Genomic DNA, 23,454 nt, shown 5'->3' with positions numbered 1-23,454 from the left:
GAGTACTAGATTTATATTGATTTATTTTATATTTATCTTTTACATTTCCTACATTGGCCATGTTTACTTTTAAAAATAGTAAAAGTCATAAGCTATATTTTAAAACTAAACATTAGTTTATTAACCCAGGAATAATAGCTAACTATAAATTCATATTTGATGAAATAAAAAGGTGACATTGATCACAAGGAATACATACCTATGCTAACATATGACATTTTTAAAATCACATGAGTAATTTATAATCATCACAGAAATATTAGAAAATACAAAGAAGAAGAAAAAAAACAGTGAAAATAAAAAGTTAATGTTCTAATGTTCCCAAATCTAAAACTCAGAGATACTGTTTGGATGAATTTCCTTTCATGCTTTTTCCCGTGGAAATATACACATACATACGTTTGCTTGCTCGTTTGTATTTTAATCAAACATAATACAACTATATATATTGTTCTGTAAGCAGCTTTTTTACTCAATACCATGTTATATATTCTCTGTAATGTTAATAAACACAGATCTACATCAAATTTTTTCATAGTAACACAGAACTCAGGTATTTGGATATAGCATATTTTATTTAACTGATGCCCTATTGGACGTTTGCATTGCTCTTAGTTTTTTTTGCTATTGTAAACAGTGCTTCAATAAACTGAACTTGCAGTTCTTAAATTACATATATATTATATATATTTATATTTTAAAGAATATAAATACCATTTTATTGAAATTAAGTAAATTCAGTGTCATATGAGTATTATATTTGCTGCCAATTTTTATTAGTTCAATATGTATGTAATAGAATGATTTGGGATTTAGTAATAAATAAAAAATAACATATATGCATGTTTTCACGTTAATATAAGGAGACTTCTCCTCCTCCTGAAGATATGAAGGAAATTTCACCAGAGGTAGAGCATATACCAGAAATAGAAATTAATATGCCAATTGTTCCACCTGTTCCTGAGGTATGTGTTTGTGTTAAAATTATTTTGGAAGGTTTAATTTGGTTCTTAAAGACTTTGTCTTATAAGTTTTGACATGACTCAGGAAGTCATAGCATTTCTCCTATTTTTATATGTGACTTCCTTGGAATAGAAAGTCAAAAATATGACAAGGGTAACAGCTATAATTATACTGCTACTGGCAGGTAATATATGGATGTGTGAATTAAAGTCTTAATGTAAAATTCATTTTGAGATTAATACATTTTTTATTCTTAGTACATATTCAGATTTCCATTTATCTATATATTGTCATTTGTCTGTACAAATTGAAGTGGTTGTTTTCTGAGTCTCATACATATCACATATCTGTATATTTAAGTCTCAAATTTACATGCTTTATTATTCAATTGTTCCAGCAATAATGCTATAAAATGTGATCTAAGCAATAATAAATATGCCAGTGTGCTTTTATTTCTTCAGGTTTCACAAGAAAGCAGTGTAGATGAGGTAAAAGAAAATACTGAGAAAATGCAGCAAGGAAAAGATGATGTGTCTTTACTATCTGAAGGTCAGCTTGCAGAACAAAGCTTGACATCTTCTGAAGATGAAACAGAAATAACAGAGGACTTGGAACCAGAAGGTGACTTTCTTATTTAAACTAACATTGTTTAGTTAACTCTGTGCTTTGTTTTTTCTGTTAGAGTGTGCATCATGGAACTCTTCATTTAATGGTAGCATCTACTTCACAATACCTGTTTCTTGACAGAAATGATAGAATATAGTTCCATCTGCTTAGTTGTAGTTAGGTGGAATTGTTGTATCTCTTCTTATTTCAACTTGGAGCTCCACAATAGAATACAAGTGTTGTTGCTGACCATGTTCCCAATTTATGTTTTAAACAGTTTTATTTTCTCTTTGAGTTCAGTATTATTGTCTGCGTTAGTGTAGAGGTCTTGACTTTTTAAAAATTGAAACCCAGCCAAAAATGACCACTTACTGTATTTTTAAAAATCTGGTAAAAGCAAACTAATCTGTAAGAATAGGAATGGGGAGGGGCAGAAAGGAAGAGGGGGCCTGAGGAGACTTTTTGAGGTGATGGACATGTTCACTATCTTAACTGTGGTGTTGGTTTCACAGAGTTACACTTACGGCAAAACATCTAATTTTAGCCAAGCATGGTGTTGCACGCCTGTAGTCTCAGCTACTTGGGAGGCTGAGAAGGGAAGATTACTTGAGCCCAGGACTTTGAGGCTACAGTGTGCTGTGATGGTGCCTGTGAATAGCCTCTGTACCCCAGCCTGGGTAACATAGCAAGACCCTGTCTCTAAAAATAATTAATGTGTGTGTGTGTGTGTGTGTGTGTGTGTGTGTGTCAAATTTTGCAGTTTAATTGTCTGTAGCTTATTGTCTGTCAGTTTTATTTCAATAAAGCAATAAAAATGTTAAAACTCTAATAAGAATAGCATTGACTTACATAACGTTACTGGTCAGGCTGTTAAAAAACATCTATTACCCTATGCTTCTCTTCTGAAAACTTTTTTCTTAAATTTCACAATAAACTGTATTTGTATTGGCATTTCCTTTGCTTCTACCAAAATTAACCTTGAAATTTTTAGTCTTTTTTTTTCCTAAAATGTAATGTGTCTGTAAACAAATTTGCTACTAAAAAAGATCTAGATACAATTACCGTGTTTCTTAAGGTTATCTTATGGTGTGTGCTTGTTTCTCTTTATTTTACAAGGTATGAGTAGAATTGGTTTAACTTGTGTAAATGTTACCCTTTTATTTTTTAACAGTTGAAGAGGACACGTCAGCTTCTGACAGTGATGACTGTATTATTCCAGGTCCTATCTCCAAGAATATCAAACAGGTCAGTAACTTGATGCCAACTAGAAATGTTCTGAAATAAGGCTGCCTTTCATTCACAGTACATGTGCAGTCTTCATATATAAAAATCTTAAGGAAAACTGTTTCTGGAAAAACTTTAATGTTTATCATAATCTTAACCAAGTAGTCATCTAGTACAAGAAATTTTTATTTATGGTTTCATTATGTAATGGATTCTAACATACAAGTATTATTTTCACAAAGAGTGCCTTAAATCTGTACCTACAATAGTTATTTGCTTAAAACTAGCTGACTTCTTGACTCCTTTTCAAGACTAGCATACCAAGATGTGTTGAAACAGATTTGAACTTTAAAGAACTCAAAATGTGAGATGCCCTTTGAAACTATAGTAGTTTGCCTATGTGAATTCATAGACTACTCTTACCTAGACATATCCACTGATAATATGTTACAGTTATTTCATTTCTTCCAAAACAAATGAAGGCTTCTTAGAAAGCAATTAATCTTGCACTGGTATACTTTGCTTTTCTTGTAGCACATGGCTGAAAAGTAGTATGTAAATTGAAATTTTGAGAAGAGAATTATATTTTTTAAAATATTTATGGGAGGTATACTATTTACCAGAGCATTTTTTTTATTGTAAGAGGGAAAAAGTTTTTATAAAGTAAATGTGAGTAAAAAGCTCTAGCTTTTTCTGTGTATCTACATTAATTTTTCTTGTGATTAATTATACTTCTTTTGTAGAATTTTTACTTTATTGATAAGAATTGGAATATTTCTTTTAACTCTTCCTTCACACATTCTTAGCTTAGTCTCTCTTTAAAACAAAACCACAGACCAGACACAGTGCTTCACACCTGTAATACCAACACTGGGAAGCCAAGGCGGGAGGATCACATGAGCCCAGGAGTTCAAGGCTGCAGTGAGCTGTGACTGCACCACTGCACTGCAGTCTGGGTGACAGAGTGAGATTCTGTCTCTAAAAAAATAAAGAAATAAAACAAAACAGTAGAACAGAACATTTCAGTTGTTGTCACAGATTCCTCCATGAAATCGAGATATCCACTGTTTCTGTGCATAATAAATACAAATAGAACATTTTATCTGTCCAAAGTGTTATTATCATTATTATTATATATTTATTAATTATAATAACAGCATCTAATGTATGAAAACTCCTACTTAGACCTGCAATAGAACCATGTGTATGTTGGCAACATTGCTAGCATCTCAGTGAAGTGAGTACATTGCTCTTAACTAAGGTATAATAAACTTTAACAAAGAAATTTAGCAAAAGAAATAACTATTTCTCTAAAATATTCACATAATTCTGACATACATATATTTTTTCTTTGTAATAAACTGGATTTTTTTTTCTCATTACTTAAGGGAAAATAATTTGTGTTACTTTGCTACAGCCTGATACGGTCTTCACTACCATTCCAAAATTTGATTTCCTATAATGGTTTCAGATGCTATCTCAAATGTGAACATCATTTAAAGCAAGCAATTCTTCATGCTTCAGCTCCCATGGGCTTTAAAAAATTCTATTTTCAACAGCAGTCACTGACCAGCATCCTATGTTTTCTTAGTTTGTTTTGTGTTATTATAAAGGTGTACCTGAGGCTGGGTAATTTACAAAGAAAAGTAGTTTATTTGGCTCACAGTTCTGCAGGCTGTTCAAGAAGCATGGCACTGGCATCTGCATTTGGTGAGGGCCTCAAGCTGTTTCCAATCAGGGCATAAGGATAAGGGCAGCCAGAGCATGTGTAGATCCCATGGCAAGAGAGGAAGCAGGAAAGAGAGAGGTAAGAGTTGCCAGGTTCTTTTTAACAATCAGCTGTCAAGGGAACTAACAGAGTGAGGGCATTAATCTATTCATGTGGAATTTGCTCCCTAATTCTAAACACTTCAGAACAGTTATATAATATTGTTATCTAATCTACAGTTTTCATTAGAATTTTGTCAGTTGTCCTAGTAATATCATTTATAGCATCTTATTCATATGGTCCAAGATCCAATCCAGATCACACATTGCATTTCGTTTTCAGGCCTCTTTAGCCTCCATTAATCTGTAATGGTTCTTCAGGCTTTCTTGTAGTCTTTTATAACAGTGACACTCCTTAATACAGGCCATTTACGTTGTAACATATTCTTCACTGGATTTGTCTGGTGTTTCCTCAAGATCAGATTCCAGTTATGCATTTTGGTAGGAATACAGAAGCGATACTAGGTCCTCTTCATTGTGTCATATCAGGGGGCAGAAAATGTCATTTTGCCTAATTATTGATGGTGTTAACTTTGGTTGTAATATTGTTTCATAAATCCTTTTGTAAGCTTAAAAGTACTTGTGGTTCATTAGTTTTTTCTTTTGTCTTCTCTTTAAGAACTGCTTCTGGTAAAAATCTCAGAACAGTGAAACATAGCTTTCATAGGAAGGAATGTATTACTGAATGCCTGTTATGTGCTAAGTACATCCTATGTTAATATTTCCTCACAACAATTATTCATTTATTAGCATCCATTGTGTGTCAGGCAGGCATACAAGAAGCAGTTCCTTCCCTCGAAGAATTCGTAGTCTGTAGGGGAAACACAATTAAAATGTATAGTGGTCTGCACCAGGAGAATGGAATGCATGGGGTGCTATGGGAGCATTCAGAAGGGGTCCCTAAGACAACCTGAGGGGCCTTCCCTTCATCAAGGATGACTTCCTAGAGTCAGTAAAGCTGGAGCCAGTGTTGAAGATGATTAGGAGTTCATGAAAAGGGTGAGAAAATCATAGGCCAAAGGAATGAAAAGCGTGAGAATCTTAGAGAACATAGTGCATGGCTTGTTCTGGAATTCAGAATGGTTTCCGGGTGGACCAAGCCATTATGGTATGCTTAGGGAGCCCAGGAGAATAGGCTGAAAAGGTAGGCATAATCCAGAGCATTGAGGCCTCTGAGATTTTTAAGGAATGAGGATAGAAGATCACTCATTCATTAAACAGATATATATGTAGTGAACGTTTGTGGTGTTCCTAGCCTTGTTCTAGGGACTGGGAATAGATCCACGAATACAAAAAATTAAGCTCCTGATCTTAAGGAGTTTACATGCTTAGATCACATTTTGAAAGATCATGCTGTCAATAATGTAAAAAATAGATTAGAGGCACAAACTAGTTAAAAAGGAATTAGATAACCCTACTCTATAGTTATCCCCACTTTTTAAAAAATTGCCTCTATTTTATAATGTCACAAAATTAGCTCTAGAAGTAGTGTCCTAGATAAGTATCATTTATGCCAGTTACAGTGTGAATTCGAATTATCTGATACACTGTGTAAGCAATTTAAGATCATTCAGTTTCTGTTCTTCATGTTACAGAATCTGACAGTTCATAGTTATTTCCTAGAAACGTTGATCCTTAGAAGGAATCTAACAGATTTCCCAGTACTTCTACATATTACGTGGTTATTTCTGTTTTCTTCATGTCTGTGATGTATAATTAATCATAGATTACTTCATTTTGTTTCATTTCATTTACAACATTTATGAGCTTCACTTTGTCAGTATGAAATGCTTGTCCCCTCCTTTCCTTTCCAAAGTGGCGTAATTAGTGTTAGCATCTTTTTTAACAGGCTACACAAAGTTTAGTGGCTGGATTAAATCAAGTCATTAACATAATGTGCCACACAATTTGCCCCTATCTCTCTTCGTTTCCCGGACATCAAAGTGCCACATAGCGCAAGTGTAATTGGGCCTTGCTGGCCTGTCAGATTCCGTCAGCCTGACAACTGCTGCTTTTACTAAAAAGCTTCTAGGCATGATAATTAATGGTGAGGGTGGGGGGACAGAAGTCTGAGAAATGTAAAACTTTGGACATTTCTCTATGAATATTTTATTAATTTGAATAATCAGAAGTTAACAGTATAAATTTGATGTATAATACATTGATTAAAAGCCTTGTTTCAGGTCCTCAAAATAGACATCAAAACTGAACATTTGCATCTGCCATGGCGTTAAAAAAATTAACAATCTGTCTTTTGCATTATTTCTAATTTTATTCAATACTGCAGCTTTCATTTTTCACAACAAAATGTATCGCCATGAACTCACAGCTGTCTTAAAATGTGCCCACAGGTGAGAATGGGAAATTACAGACTGAAAGAGCAATGGACTCTTCTGCGCAGTGCATATTTACATCATTCTCTTTCTCTGTTCCTACTCCTAGCAGTTTTGTAAAAACTGCCATATTCAATTGGACTAAATTGCAATTCTACCTGGAAACTAGGTTCCCTGAACAATGAGCTGGCATTCCCAGGTGATTACAATAACGATGTTCAGCAAAATATGTTTAAAACTTTGAAAGGCACAATGCAAAAAGCAATTCACTAGCGTTAGAATTCACATATGAAAAATTATTAAATCACTTAGGAATCAAATATGATATCAGTGGATAAAATAAGCCACTCTCAGTGTTTTACATGTGAGGGCTTAAGCTAGATAGAAAGTAGGTTTTAAAACATATTTTACTTGGCTGAGCACAGTGGCTCACACCTGTAATCCCAGCACTTTGGGAGGGTGAGTTGGGCAGATTACTTGAGGTCAGGAGTTCCAGACCAGCCCGACCCACATGGTGAATCCCTGTCTCTACTAAAAATACAAAAATTAGCAGGGTGTATTGGCAGGCACCTGTTGTTCCAGCTACTCGAGAGGTGAGGCAGGAGAATCCTTGAGCCTGGGAGGCGGAGGTTGCAGTGAGCCGAGATCGCACCATGGCACTCCCGCCTGGGCAACAGAGCAAGACTCTGTCTCGAAAATAAATAAATAAAAATAAAATATATTTTATGTAAAACCAGAAATGTTGACATACTCTCCTGGTAGAAATTGCTTTTAAAACTATTTTTTGTGCTTTGCAATTTAACTAACTCTTACTAACATACCATCAACATTTTTCCATGACAGCATACTCTATTTCTTTCAACATACCCATAATATTTCATTATATGGCTATACTATATTTATTTAAATAAGCCCCTTTTGATGGACCCTTAAGTTTCTATCATTTTTTGCTAATATAAATATTTCTGCTTAAAATGAACATTGTTATATATAACAATGTTTGAAAATTCATGTTTTCTCCTATTTGACACTATCCATTAGCCAAACTAATGGATAAATTATGCCCCAGTGATGATTTCATTTAAAAAGAAATAAATGGGGCCAGATGTGGTGGCTGACACCTGTAATCCTAACACTTTAGGAAGTCCAAGGCAAGAGGATTGTTTCAGGACAGGAGTTCAGGACCAGCCTGGGTAATGTAGCAAGATCCCCATCTCTACAAAAACAACTTCTTTACATTAGCCAAGCCTGGTGACACATGCCTGTAGTTCTAGCTACTCTGAAGGCTGAGGTTAGAGGATCACTTGAGCCCAGGAGTTCAGGGCTGCAGTGAGCTGTGATCATACCACTGCACTGCAACCTGTGTGACAGAGGAGAACCTGTCTCTCCAACACACACACACACACACAAAAGAAAAACAAAAAGGTCTATACATATATTTTTATTTGTGCATACAGACATGACCTTTAGCTTTATGTAAGCAAAGAAAATGTCTGGGAAGATGCACATCAGACAGCGTTAGCAGTGAATATCTCTAGGGCAAGAGTCAGCAAACAATGACCCATGTGCCAAATCCAGCCCTCTACTGTTATTGAAACCCAGCCATTCATTCGTTTACATATTATCTATTGCTGCTTTCACTCTACAAGGGCAAAGTTGAATACCATATAGCTTGCAATGCCAAAAACATTTGTATTCATCCTTTTACAGAAAAAAAAAATTGCCAACTCCTGAGTTAGGTGGTAGAATGAAACAAGGAACTTCTATATTTGACATTTGGTCATTTATATTGTTGGATTATTTTTAATGGTGAGCTTGGATTGACTCAAAAAAGGAAGTAGTTAGTTAGCTAATTCTGTACTAAAATGTTGAATAATAGCAAAATAACAGTTTAACATGAATATTGTGGAAGCTTTTCTATAAAGATGTTAGAAGTCTCCATCGGTGAAAGATTAATCTTTTTTGGTTTAGAGCAATATTTCTCAAAGTATGATCCCCAGAGTTCAACATCAGCGTCTGCATCACCTGAGAATTTGTAAGAGATGCAAATCCTTGGCCCCACCGGAGACCTAATGAATTAGAAGTTCTATGGAGTCCACCAATCTGTGTTTTATCAAATGATTCTGGGGTATGCTAAAGTGCAAGAACCATAGCTTTAGATAAAAGCAGTACTTTTCACCCTTGGCTGCACATTAGAATCATCTGGGGAGCATTGTTAAATGCCAGGGCGCAGGCTCCACCTGGATAAATTAAGTCAGAATTTTGTTTATAGCTCCCCTGGTGATTCTAATGTGCAGCCAAAATCGAGAGCCACCATACTACAACATCTGTTCTCAATGATGGTGAAAGGAGAGTAGCAGATCAAAATCACCTGAAATTGAGGGTGATTTTTAAAATTCTCCTTGCTTCACATTGCTGCCATAGTAAACCACAGTTAATGATGGAAATGTGTCATGTCCCTCAGGTTTGTATCTATTTATACACACACACACACCATTTTTATGGTGATAAAATAATACCAATTTATAATTATTTGGCATAATTATATTGAGATTAATTTGATATTAGGGTAGGAAAAAATAATCCAAGTCACTGCATAGACATAGTAATTTATAGGGTATATAAGGACACCGTGACAATGTTCTAAAAGTAAGCACTCTTAAAGCTAGCACTGTTTTGATCCCCATCACTGAAGTTTGCAACATTTACCTTATTTGTTTAATATAGTACATTTTAACAGAACATGTTAGAAAAGATCGATTACTGCCACTGATGACAACTGGGTGGTTTTCTTTTGTTTGTTAAAAACCTTATTGCCTTAACAGTTTGAGATTCTGGAGACATCACCTTTCTATGTATTTATTTCCCCTAAAAAGTTATTGTTTAAAACAATCAAAATGCTTTAACCAGAACTCGTATGAAGAGTGGATTTGATGCACAATGTAAGAGGAAGCTTTGGAGCCTAGTGTGAGGGACTCAAGGAGACTTTTTTGAGTCTTTGAGATGATGTCTCTACCCATGCCCAGCCTGAAGAAGGGAACTTGTAAGAATCACCATTAATTAATATGCATTCCTACCCTACTTACATATGGCTCTGTCAATACCAGTGGTTAAGTCTGATTGTTTTAACCAACTGTGTTTTGAGCTTGTCTTAGAGCTCACCCCAATTAAAATGTGTACTCTTCAAGAGCATTGATGTAGATCTTGGCCTTCTAGTTCCATTTTGTCTCTGTTGTTTTGTTACAAAGTAACAAGTTCTACATACTGTGGCTCCTACAGGTAAGCTTTATTTCCATCTATGTACACACACACACACACACACACACACATATACAGTATTTTTATAAATATAAAATACATAAAATACTCCAATTTATAGTTATCTGGAGAATAATTTGATAATCCTTTATGGTTGAAATTCTCTTACCTATTGCCCAGCAATTCTGCTCCTAAGGGAATCATGCATGTATACAAGAAAACATAAAAGGATATTCAATGCAACATTGTTTGTAATAGCAAAAAAATTTTAAACAATGTAATTGTTCATCAGCAGGTAAATAAATGTACTGTAGATTATATATGCAATATAAATAGGATTCTATACAACAGTTAATATGAATAAGTTGGATTTGAAAAATAAATATGAATAAATCTCAAAAATATAGTACTGAGTATAAAAAAACAGAAATTGCAGAATGATTAGTAAGAGTGTGATACCACTAATATAAAACCAAAAAACAGAAAACAATACTGTATGTTGTTTATAGATATACACATATGTAGTAGGAAATATAAAGGCATGTTTGGGAATGATACAACCAACTTCAAGATAGTGGTAACCGTGGGGGAATGAGGAAGGGAGGGGAAGCGATTTGGCAGCTGGTAGCTTTACCTGTATCTGAAATATTTTATTTCTTCAACAACAATAAAAAGACTTAAATCAGTTATAGAAAAATGGTAACATCTGTTTGAGATGGCTGACTACTTGAATATGCCAAATTATTTTCTCTACTTTCTCATGTTTGAAATGTTTTATAATAAAAAGTTAAAGAAATGCCTATTCATTGCAGAAACTTGGAATGCAATTAAGCTCACCCGTAATCTCACCATAACTAGATTTAAATATAACTGACTGAAACAAGTTGCAAGACCTTTATCATAGGCCATTCTCAATTATGCAGTACTGTTTTTAAGGGTTGTCAGGTTGAATTAGTTTTCAGAAGCCCAACAATTCAACTCCAGGGTGGCTGCTGTGAGGGCTGAAACCAGAGGAAGAATTCCGCACAATCCTGTGAAGTAGGACGTGAAAATTTTAAGCATGCCAATAATAAGCCTAAGTAAACACTTTAGATCACATAGAAAAATATGATCCAAAATATGAATTATCATCAGTCAGGAGCAATAGTGGAATTGAGCCAAAATCACAAGAGCTATAATTTATTTTTTTAGAGTAATATAAGCTGTCATCACATTTCTAGATCATTTAATCACATAATATATAGTGTCCATCTATACAGACAACTAAAAATAAGTTGCATGCAGTTCTTATTTGAATGACTTCTGTTCACCACAATAAAAAAATTTTTTTTTTTTTTTTTCCGAGAGACATGGTCTCACTCTGTCACCCAGGGTGGAGTGCAGTAGCGCAGTCTCGGCTCACAGAAACCTCTGCCTCCCATGTTCAAGAGATTCTCGTGCCTCAGCCTCCGAGTAGCTGGGATTACAGGCACACACCACCACACCTGACTAATTTTTGTATTTTTAGTAGAGATGGAGTTTCACCATGTTGGCCAGGCTGGTCTTAAACTCATGGGCTCGAGTGATCCACTTGCCTCGGCCTCCCAAAGTGTTGGGATTACAAGCGTGAGCCACCACAGCCAGCGCACAATCAAAATTTACAAATGTTCTTTTTACATGCTGATACTGACATCTTGCTGACTGACGACGCTAATAGGGTAATTGGTGAACAAGAAAAAGAGAACTGAGAAGAAGCATCTTACCTGGTAACAAAAGTTCATACATATAGAGGGGAAACAAAACAGGAAAAGTCTAAAGCCTATGCTGTCTGGCCAATTTCCTGTATCAAAGGATGCTGATTGCCTGCAGAGGAATGACCCGTTATGTTGCTCTAGTAATTCTGAACAACCATTATTATTCATCTCTTTAAAAGCCTTTGCTTCAATTACTGTCATTTGAATCAGTATATTATTTAGGACCTCTTCCAATTCACCTGAGTGAAACTTTTCCCCATTTTCTTATGATGAAAAATTTCAAACATGCAGAAAAGTAGAAATAATAGTACCCTACCACTTAGATTCAACAATATTCAGCTGTCTTGCGATAGTCTTATTTCATTAAAATCTAGGAGAGCAAGAGTTCTATATATTTGTCAGCAGTTAATAATAACCACTCCCCAAAACATAGAGGCACATAATATCCTTCTTTTTTTAGGTGGAGTCTCACTCTGTCGCCCAGGCTGGAGTGCAGTGGCACGATCTCAGCTCACTGCAACATCCACCTCCCAGGTTCAAGTGATTCTCCTGCCTCAGCCTCCCAAGTACCAGGCACGTGCCCCCATGCCCAGCTGATTTTTTGTATTTTTAATAGAGACGGGGTTTCACCGTGTTAGCCAGGATGGTCTTAATGTCCTGACTTCGTGATCTGCCTGCCTTGGCCTCCCAAAGTGCTGGGACTATAGGCATGAGCCACCGCGCCCAGCCGTAATAAATATTTTTTAAATAAGAAGGCAATAATACCTGCAGCTTCACATAGTTCTGGCAATAAATAAAATATATTCTAGGCTGGGCACTGTGACTCACACCTGTGATCCTGGCACTTTGAGTGGTCCAGGTGGGAGGATTGCTTCAGGCCAGGAGTTTGAGACCAGTCCAGACAACATAGTGAAACCCCATCTCTACAAAAAAAAAATTAAAAATGATCTGGGTATGTTGACTTGCTCGTCTAGTCCCAGCTACTCAGGGGGCTGAGATGGGAGGATCACTCGAGCTTGGGAGATTGAGACTGCAGTGAGTCGTCATCTTGCCACTGAACTTCAGCCTGGACAACAAAGCAAGACCCTGAAGAAAAATAAAAGATATTCTGAATATATAAAAGATATATAGTCTCCACTATTTCATTAAATATTTATTGAGAGCCTATGTTGGGGAGGATGTGAAGTAGCAAAAAATGAGTAAGATATTGGTCCTGCCCTCCTGAAACCCAGAGTCTATAGAGAGAGGCAGATATGTGAACGGTTCCATGTAGTACAATGTGATGGAGAAGGGTAGTGAGGGCCCAGAGGAGGAAACAACCAACTCGTTCCTGGAGATCAGTATTACTGCCATAAAGGAGAGGATGTGTGGTTCAGGGCCTCACAGGAGTAGAATTTTGATGGAAAAGATTTCACACAATAAATAACAGATGCAAAAACTGAGCAATATAAAATAGCACACCGCAAGTTTAAAGGAGTGGCTAGAGTGTAAGGCAATAGGAAGATTTTTCAGACGGAAAGATGATATTTGATTGGTTCTGCTACAGTAAGGAGAATGGTTGGGACTGCAGACCAGAGATTAGAGATGAGTGCCTCACCTGTCTCTGTCATGAGAGTAGATCCACTTGTTTATTGTGTACTACATAATGCAGTGAGCAATCTAATAGTCCCTACCGTCACTGAGCTTACAGTCTCATAACGCTCATCAATCGGCTACCAGTTCGCTCTCAAATCTCTTATGTCAGATCCTTCTATTTTCTCCCTCCTTGTTCTGTCAGATTTCTACCTTCTAATAACTAGGAAGCTATTGTATTAGTTACCCCCATGGGAACTTAGCATATTCTCTTGAGATAAAAAATAGAAAAGAAACAGCATCGTATTTTTCTTTATATCCCCAACAGTTAAAACAATGTCTGAAATATCATATGCTTTCAACAATTCAGTAAATCATTGATTTTTTTTTTTTTTTTTTTTTTTTTTTTGAGACAGGGTCTCACTCTGTGACCCAGGCTAGAGTGCATAGAGTGCAGTGGCTCGATCATGGCTCACTACAGCCTCAACTTCTCAGGCTCAAGCAATCCTCCCACCTCAGCCTCCCAGGTAGCTGGGACCACAGGCACATGCCACTCCAAGGCCTGGCCAGTTTGTGTGTGTGTGTGTGTGTGTGTGTGTGTGTGTGTGTGTGTGTGTGTGTGTGGTTTTTGTTTTGTTTTTTGGAGAGACGTGTTTTTGACGTATTGCTCAGGCTGGTTTCCAACTCCTGGGCTCCTGGGCTGAAACGATCTGCCCCCCTCAGCCTCCCAAAATGCTGGGATTTATAAGCATGAGCCACTGCACCTGGCCAATTGTGGAGATATTTAGAAAGTATAATGAGCAGGAATGGGTGATCTTTAGGATATAGTGGGTGTGAGAAAAATGGAAAGGCAAGGATGCTGCTATGTCTCCTGGTTGTAGGGGACTAGGTGGATGGTGATGTCATCAGTTGAGGTAGGAAATAACACAGGATGAATAGGATTGGGGGAGAGGAGCAAGAATGAGTTCATTTCTGACATGTTGAGATAAAGTTTTCTTTTTTTTTTTTTTTTTTTTTTGAGACAGAGTCTCACACTGTCGCCCAGGCTGGAGTGCAGTGGCGCAATCTCAGCTCACGGCAACTTCTGCCTCCTGGGTTCCAGCGATTCTCCTGCCTCAGCCTCCCAAGTAGCTGGGACTACAGGCACCCACCACCACTCCCAGCTAATTTTTTGTAATTTTAGTAGAAACGGGGTTTCACTATGTTGGCCAGGCTGGTCTCAAAACTCCTGACCTCGTGATCTGCCCGCCTCAGCCTCCCAAAGTGCTGGGATTACAGGCATGAGACACTGCGCCTGGCCAGTCTTCAGATCTTTATACAAAATCTGGTTGAACTTTTTAATCAGAGGGGCTTGAACACAACTAGAATTGTTCCAGTGCTGAAAAATAAATTGTCTAGCTTCGTTTGTCAAAATTTATGTTTGGAAAAATTCTTTATTTAGCGCTTACTTTCTCAGGTAAAAGCTGCTTAAAATTTACCCCTTTTTGGATTTATTCCAAGTTGATTCATGTAGCATTAAATGAATGAAGAAACAGTAACTGATCATTTCTGCCAGGTGTATTGGTCAGAGAATTAAAAAGGACATTTGATCGAAGTAATGGCAGTAATGTAGAGACACACAAATAAATATAAAAAATTGACCAGACATAAGATGGACATCATGAAAAGAATTTTAAAGTTCTTGACTTTTTTGATAATACAGTGAGATTTCTTTTTTGTTGTTTTGGTGTTTGGGGTTTTGTTATTTTGTTTTTGTGTTTTGGCTGGGATCCAAGTGAATACTTTTATCTAGGATTGTATTTTAAACTTCAAAGAGTTGCATGTAGTCTTATTTGACAGCCTAAATTGGTTCTTACAATAATGCAAGTTTTCATATGGGGATTGTATAGCTAATATATTATTAATAAAATAACCACTTAGATAAATTTGATTCCCCTGCTATTTACAAGTTCGTTTACTTCTTTATTAGGTTCTGTGATAAACAATTTTGAATTCCTATTTTCACAGAGTAGAAATAAGTATGTATACCACTTTTTTTCTTTTTGTAGCTAGTTTTCTTTAATTCTTTTGTGCAGAAACATAAATGTTTTATAAGATGTTATTGCTATAATAATTCTAAGTTTGTCAAATTCCAACTTATGTAGAAGAATTAACTATACAGTATGCTGCACTTAGACCAGAATTATAAAATATATGTATTACAGTATTTTCACAACCATAATACATTTTAAGAAAAAATATATCATTTAAAATATTTTCTTTACCATGTAGTCTTCAACGAGCAGAGAAGGGGTTTTCTGAAGTGAGATTAGACAATAGAGCCAACTTCATTTTTTATGCACGTGAACGGAGAGGGCTTGAGGTTATTAGTTGAAACCGAGTAACCTTTCCAGGCTTTCATCTCTTTCTTTTCAAATTTGAATATGAAAAGCATATTCAAGTCAAAGACCATCACTTTAATGACATTTGGCAGTCATTTGATTTATTAGGTTTTAGAAAAAATTTTCCTTTAAATATTTCATCATACTATGCTAATCCTAGTAATATTGCCAGCTGCAGCCTTGTACCTGTATTAGTGGAGACAGAATGGTGTGGAATTTTCTCTGTCATCCTAGTAAAATTTCCATGAATCTACTGAATAATAAAATAACCTTATTGAAATATTCAGATTTGGGTTTTTAGTTAAAGTGTCTTAGAATACATAATAAAAGAAAATGTCTTTTGAAAGAAGGGGGTAAAATTACTTCATCAAATATTGAGGGGGTTTGACAGCAATGGAAATTGTTCTTTATGGTAATATTTTTACAATAGGATACTTATACTTTTCAATTTGATTAATTATATGCTTTGAAATATCTAAGTAACCACTATGGTGAATTTACACACTGATTTACATTTAACAATGAATTCCTAAAAGCTGGTCGTAAAATAGGTCTTATTTTCAGGTTTTTCTAATTGTTATGTGAAGTTATATAATTTATAGCATGTCTCTAAATTTAGTAAAATAGGATTTTGATACTAAAAGACAAACTTTAAATTATAAAAAACAGATTTAACTGAGGAGTTATCTTGATGTGTGATACAATTTCTAATCCTAGTCTATTAATTATTTGAAATCATTACTCAAGGAAACATTTGTAATTCCCATGTTAATGTCTATGACACCAAAATCTATTAAGCAAGGATTAAAGTGAAAATTAAATAAACACCATTTTAGTTGTTAATTTTGTAAAAATAAAATTAAAAATAAATTGTGAGAAAATGTTCAAGTTGACATAAAATTGTTTCTTTTGCTTCAAAATGTATTATTTATTGAACAAAATATATTATGACAGAATATGAGAGAATGAACTGTAGTTTCTGCTCTGTTAATATTGATTCATATAGCTACACGTATTAGCATAATACCTATAAAGTGTTCAACAGGCTTTGATCTCTGAATAACTGAAACTTTCTCAGGTACTGTAGATTAAGTAAAAGCAGTGATAAACACGTACTTCATTACATAGTTTGAAACAAGGACAACTTGTCATTCTGAAAGCAATCGGAGATGAAGATCTCATAATCTTCACTCCTGATAGACTACTAGTGGGGTATTTATAGCCTCAAATGTAAATCAGGAGACTATTGCCATGACACTGTTAACTTCAAACCCTGGGGCGTTAGAATCTCATTCTCGCTCTCTGTCGTGAATAATCTATCATGTGTAACATACAGTAGTGTACATTGCATTCAAGAAAAGAAGCCCATTGGCCTTCGTGTTTTATTTAAAATTGATGGTGGAAAGTAATAGTGGATCTTTTTGTTCAATTATTTTATTTATTTGTTTTATTTTGTTTTTGCTCTTTAAACAGCCATCAGAAAAAATTCGGATTGAGATCATAGCTCTAAGCCTTAATGATTCTCAAGTAACCATGGATGACACTATCCAACGGCTGTTCGTTGAGTGTCGATTCTACAGTCTTCCTGCTGAAGAGACACCCGTGTCGCTTCCAAAACCCAAGAGTGGGCAGTGGGTCTACTATAACTATAGCAATGGTATGTATGATTCATTTGTAATGCAGACTTTTATGTTTGTCTTTTTTATTTATGAAAGAAACAGAAAGAACAGAGAGAAAGTTTATTTCTCTAATGTTCACATAAATTCATGGAAGTCTTGTCAGAATTGATTAATAAAAGTCAAACCAGTAGCATAAAGATTAAGAAAATAAAGTTGGGCCAGGCACAGTGGCTCACACCTGTAATCCTAGCACTTTGGAAGACCAAGACAGGTGGATCGCTTGAGCTCTGGAGTTCCAGACCAGCCTGGACTACATGGCGAAACCTCGTCTCTACAAAAAAAAAAAAAAAAAAAAAAATACAAAAATTAGCCGGGCATGGTGTTGCACGCCTATAGTCCCAGCTACTCAGGAAGCTGAGGCAGGAGGATTGCTTGAGCCTGGGAGGGTGAGCCTGCAGTGAGCTAAGATCTTGCCACTGCATTCTTGCTTGAGTGACAAAGTGAGACCCTGTCTCAAAAAAGAAAGGAAAAGAAAGTTGAGGTAATACCAAAGTTAAGAGAAAACAAAACAATGTGAAAAAATATTTCTAAGATGGTCCTGCTATATAACAGTTCAACAGAAAAATGTCAGCTGGGTCTATAATTAGGAATTTAATTTAAATATATGATATTTCAAAGAAATATCTTTCAAAGAAGTAGTTTTTTAATCATATGATTCAAAGCTTTCAATGTCCTATTTTTTGTCTACCTTTCTGATCAATGTCATCACATGGATGTTTTTACAAGACGTGTGTATATCTCTCTCAGTGTCTAGATGTTCAAGATTTTAATTGAGTGAAGCGTAAATTCTTACTACACCTTTCATCATATAGCACACACATCCATTCATAGCAGCAGGCAGGTTTTCTGTCTTAGGGCTTGATCTAGCAGCCAATTGACATGTAAGTTTACCACACCAGCACAGACCCGACAGGTACCCTATAAATTCTGAGATCAATCAACTTTATTGTGTGATTGTTAGTATATAATTGGAGAGAAATAAAAAATAATATCAGGCTACCATGACCCTAAGCTAAAACAGCTTAGTATGTTCTCCTAGAGCTCTACATTAAAACAAACCATAAAAATGGAGTGTCATGCTATTTTTAGCAAAATAGGCCATCTCATGCTAGTTCATCATTATTTTTTCCTTACTAATCTTAGAAATTGCATTTTAATCAACAGTATAACCATGCTGTTGTATCAGCAGGATTACAAATGCTCATGATTACCTTTTTTTCCCCCCATCTGGCATTTTTAGAAATATGTTCATTCCTCAAAACAGTAGTCTTAAGTATCCAGAGATGTGGCCTAGTGGTCTAGTCCTCCCTGTATCCCCAATTTTTACTATTATGTGAACTAAGGCAAGATGTTTAAATTTCATGATTCCTTAGTTTCTTATTTGAAAAGTAAGGTGCTTTCTAAGATCCACTGCAGCTTAAATTCTACAATAACAGGTGTGTTAAGAAATCACATGTGAAATAAGTGGTGTGGACAGGACAAGAATCTGATTCCTCCTTCATTTCATGCACTTAATATAAAGAAAACATTTCCAAAAGTATTTTCTCAGGCTTCCTGGAAATCCTCAATTGCAGAATACCAGAAAAGAAAACCATATCAAAATATTATTAATAATGAAAGAACTGTTCAGTCAACTAGTTTTAAGAAAGATACTCCAAGAAAAATGACAAACTCTTTGGCTTTTGTATTATTCTTTGTAAAGGTCAGCAGTAGAATATTTGGTTGGACTGGCAACAAAATTGTTTTTTAGAGATTAATTGTGTATTGAGAAACTTGGCCATGTCAAGGAATAGATGTTTCCATTTGCTTGAAGAGCAATACAGATCTTTCTTTAGATCAAACTGTGATATATGCTTAAATGGCCCAAATTTTTTACATTCTCACATGGTTACCTCTAGGTCTGTTTGAGGTCTGAGGCTTTTGCCCAGGTTGGAGTGTAGTGGTACCATCTTGGCTTACTGCAACCTCCACTTCCTGGGTTTAAGCGATCCTTTCACCTCAGCCCCCCAAGTAGCTGGGATTAGAGGGACACGCAGTCACACCCAGCTAATTTTTGCATTTTTGGTAGAGACGAGATTTCGCCATGTTGCCGAGGCTGGTCTCAAACTCCTGACCTCAAGTGATCCACCTGCCTCAGCTTCCCAAAGTGCTGGTATTACAGGTATAAGCCACCATGCCCAGCCTGTTGGTGCATTTTGGTTTGTTTTTTCCCTTTACTGCAGGGTATTTTATTGTCTAATTGGTATGTTAACAGTTACTTATGTTTCTAATGAATTAATCATTTGATAGCAGCAAGGAAACCAGTAATCTGTTAGAAATGAATTCAGTAAAAGTGTTTACTATACCTTTTTTTGGTTTCTTTTCCTATCTAATGAGATTTGACTGTGTAGAATTTTCAAGATTAATTGAAAATAATTTTAAGGATATTTTTCTGGGAGGAGGGGAAAGGAATGTACTCCGTGCTTAGAAGCAAACTAATGCTGTTTTATATCTGTTATATCTGAAAAAATGAGCTCCTAGGTCATCAGCAAATTTGAGAAATAATTAATATTAAGCTTGTTGAATGTTTTATTTTTCATTTAAGTATGACATAATGAAGATGTTTATTTTCAAATTATCATATTTGCACCTCCATTGCAGGGGGATCTCCTTGAGTCTTTGGTTAATAAGTAACTATCTCATGTAATTATTGTAATGATTTACCATTCACTTGTTACCTGATACAGAAGGTCAATGTAATGTAGACTTAGATCTTCCAAATCTCATTAAATATTAATGAAAGTAATTTTATTTCCAAACTTTTTAATTCAAATGGATAATTTAGAGGACAATTAGTACATGCTATCTTCTGTTTGAACACCATGCAGTAGAGAGGTTAGCTGAACCTAGCAATGATTTTACCCTACATTGTGACTTGAATCTGTACAAAAGAGACTTGTATGTTCAGGCCCAAATTAAGTACATAAAATGAGAGATGTAGACTAGTGATCCCCTAGATTATTCATAATTGAATTCAGCCTTTATTAAGAGGTATTAAAACCAGTGTAACCTACACACAAAGAAAATATATATCTCCTGGCTGGGCATGGTGGTTCACATCTGTAATGCCAGCACTTTGGGAGGCTGAGGTGGGCGGATCACAAGGTTGGGAGTTCGAGACCAGCCTGGCCAACATGGTGAAACCCCGCCTCTACTAAAAATACAAAAATTGGCCCGGCACAGTGGCTCACACCTGTAATCCCAGCACTTTGGGAGGCCGAGGCGGGCAGATCACGAGTTTGAGACCAGCCTGTCCAACATGGTGAAACTCTGTCTCTACTAAAAATACAAAACTTAGATGGGCATGGCGGCAGGCACCTGTAATCCCAGCTACTCAGGAGGCTGAGGCAGGAGAATCGCTTGAACCCAGGAGGCGGAGGTTGCAGTGAGCCAAGGTTGTGCCATTGCACTCCATCCTGAGTGACAGAGAGACTGTATCTCAAAAAAAAAAAAAAAATATATATATATATATATATCTTAGGAATACCAACACTGAAAAACTAAAATTGAATTTACTTGCCAGACAGTGGTATCAAGAACAAAACATTTGTATTTTATTGGGCCTGAAAATTTTGCTCAGAGAATGCTGAGAAAGCAAGAAAATAGTTTGGGAAAAAATAAGATTAATGGTAGGTCTGAAGAATGTTGTCTGGGCCAAATAAAGCCTACAATGGAATTGACAGTGGGAAGAAAAAGATTAATGAAATCATCCAAAGTTTTTATAAGACTTATACAGGTCTGGACCCTTAGCCTCTGAACAGTCTGTCTTTTGGAACAGTCTGTCTTTTGGAACAATTGAAGTTTAATTCAAAAGATGAAGATGATGTAAAACATCAGATTTTGTGACTAATAGGAGGAGAAATTTGACAAAGATAAGGATGATAGGGATGATAACTCTTTAATACAAACATTATCTGAGATTCAAGGTTATCAACTCCTTATAATTAAGCCATCTGCATTTCCTCTGCCATATGACATTGATAACAGAATATAAGGATTTATCCAGCTTGCAGAAGTAAAGGATATGTTTTTAATGGTAGTTGACTGAAGATCAACTAAAGTATTTGGACTACTAGTTTGTATCCTTTTTGAGACATATGCTTTCAGTAAGTTTATGTCAAAATCATACAAGTCCTAAACAAATGTGATTTCTGGGGGGAATGAAAGGTAAATACCTTAACTTTTGGAGAGTTCTGATACTTTTAATAATCACCAGAGTCACTTTTTATAGGATGTATTTCAGGTTTTGAAATTGTAAGTTTTTTTTAACCATCTAGGATTTTAGAATACCAGATGAACCATGGTTAGTCATAGGATATCATGACATAATGAGAGGCGGCCAAAGTGTTCCTGTTTCCCACAGTATTCAACCCAAAAGTGTTCACTATCTCCTGATCCCATTTAAAAATTTGGCAAATGAATATTGGGCCAAACAATGGTTCTCAATGTGTAGAACCCTCACCACCAGCAGCAACAGAAGCTGGAAATGTGTTAGAATTGCAAATTCTTAGGCCCTCATCCAGACCTACTGAACTAGAAACTCTGGGAATACAACTCAATAATCTGCATTTTAACAAGCCCTTTAAGGGGTTGTGATATACAATGAAGACTGAGAACCGTTGGGCTAGATAAAGATGCCCAATCTAGGCCTTGTTTGTGGAAGCAGGAGAGTTCCAACTTGGTACACTTTTGGAGAACTAAGCTTATTGGTAAGTAGCTGGAGTATTTTCAAAAAGAATATTTTGAAAGTTTTCTGCCAAGAAATATGATTTGACACACCTAGGCTAGGTATATCTAAGCAATATTCCTTTATGAAACAAAAGAAAATGAAGTGACTTCCCTTGATACTGTTATGAAACATTCTCTTACCCTCTAGCCTTGTGTTAACAAAATGACCAGAGCTTAAACAGGAAAACTTTGGCTGCACATGGAAGGAGGAGAGGTTATGTAGCATGGAGGTTAAGAGAGCAGACTCTTGAGGCTAATATTGCTGGATTCAAATTCTGGCTCTGCCGCATTCTAACTAGGTGGTCTTGGGCAAACTCCTAACCTTCTCTGGATCCATTTAATCATCTGTAAAATGTGGGTCAGGTTCTTAACCTACATGATGACAATAAAAGTATTGAGTGTAGTACCTAGCACATAAATATTACCCAGTAAATAGTGGCAGTCATTTTTATCTTTATTAAGAGAATAGGAAATATAGTATGCTGGCCAACTGGATAAAGCAGAAGCATAGGGAATCCCCAATGACACCACTTTTTAAAACCAATTTCAATGGTAAGGATGTTTTAAAAAGAAAAATTAGGCCAGTCATGGTGGCTTAGACCTGTAATTCCAACACTTTGAGAAGCCAAGACTGTAAGATCACTTGAGGCCAGGAGTTCAAGATCAGCCTGGGCAACATAGGGAGACTCCATCTCTACAAAAAACAAAAATTAGGTGGGCATGGTGATGTGCACCTGTAGTCCCAGCTACCAGGAGGAGGCTAAGAGCTAAGGTGGGAGGTTCAGTTGAGCCCAGGAGTTCGAGGCTGCAGTGAGCTATGATCACACCACTGCACTCCAGCCTGGGTAACAGAGCAAGACCTCCATCTCTAAGGAAAAAAAAAAAAGTAAATTTAGAATGACCCATATGCTCTAGCAATTTCACTTCTAGTTATATACCAAAAAGAATTGAAATCAAGAACTCAGATACTTGTATGCCTGTGTTTAGAGCAGCATTACCCATAATAGTCAAAGGTGGAAACAATCCAGATGTGTGTCACAGGGTAAGTGGATAAACAAAATGTGGTATATACATATGATGAAATATTGTACAGCCTTAAGAAGAAATGAAATTTGACATATGCTACAAGATGTATGAACCTTGAGAACACCAAAGCTAAATGAAATAAACT

At 36.0% G+C, this 23,454-nt stretch overlaps 1 protein-coding gene across 4 annotated transcripts in view; it reads left to right on the top strand.

Annotated features, from left to right (window-relative positions):
* LOC105494093 (RPGRIP1 like) overlaps positions 1–23,454 on the top strand; it is a 114,992-nt gene that overhangs the window by 79,863 nt on the left and 11,675 nt on the right. For all 4 annotated transcript variants that reach the window (XM_071084536.1, XM_011762198.3, XM_071084537.1 and 1 more), the window contains 4 exons: positions 864–965; positions 1,425–1,584; positions 2,741–2,814; positions 17,311–17,494. In XM_071084536.1, the coding sequence (XP_070940637.1) occupies positions 864–965; positions 1,425–1,584; positions 2,741–2,814; positions 17,311–17,494 (520 nt within the window). The remainder of the gene's footprint in view (positions 1–863; positions 966–1,424; positions 1,585–2,740; positions 2,815–17,310; positions 17,495–23,454) is intronic.

The sequence above is a fragment of the Macaca nemestrina genome, chromosome 18 (genome assembly GCF_043159975.1).
Source record: "Macaca nemestrina isolate mMacNem1 chromosome 18, mMacNem.hap1, whole genome shotgun sequence".
Lineage (NCBI taxonomy): Eukaryota > Metazoa > Chordata > Mammalia > Primates > Cercopithecidae > Macaca > Macaca nemestrina.
Note: the sequence above shows the minus strand (reverse complement) of the source record. Positions and strands in the feature narration are given on the sequence as shown.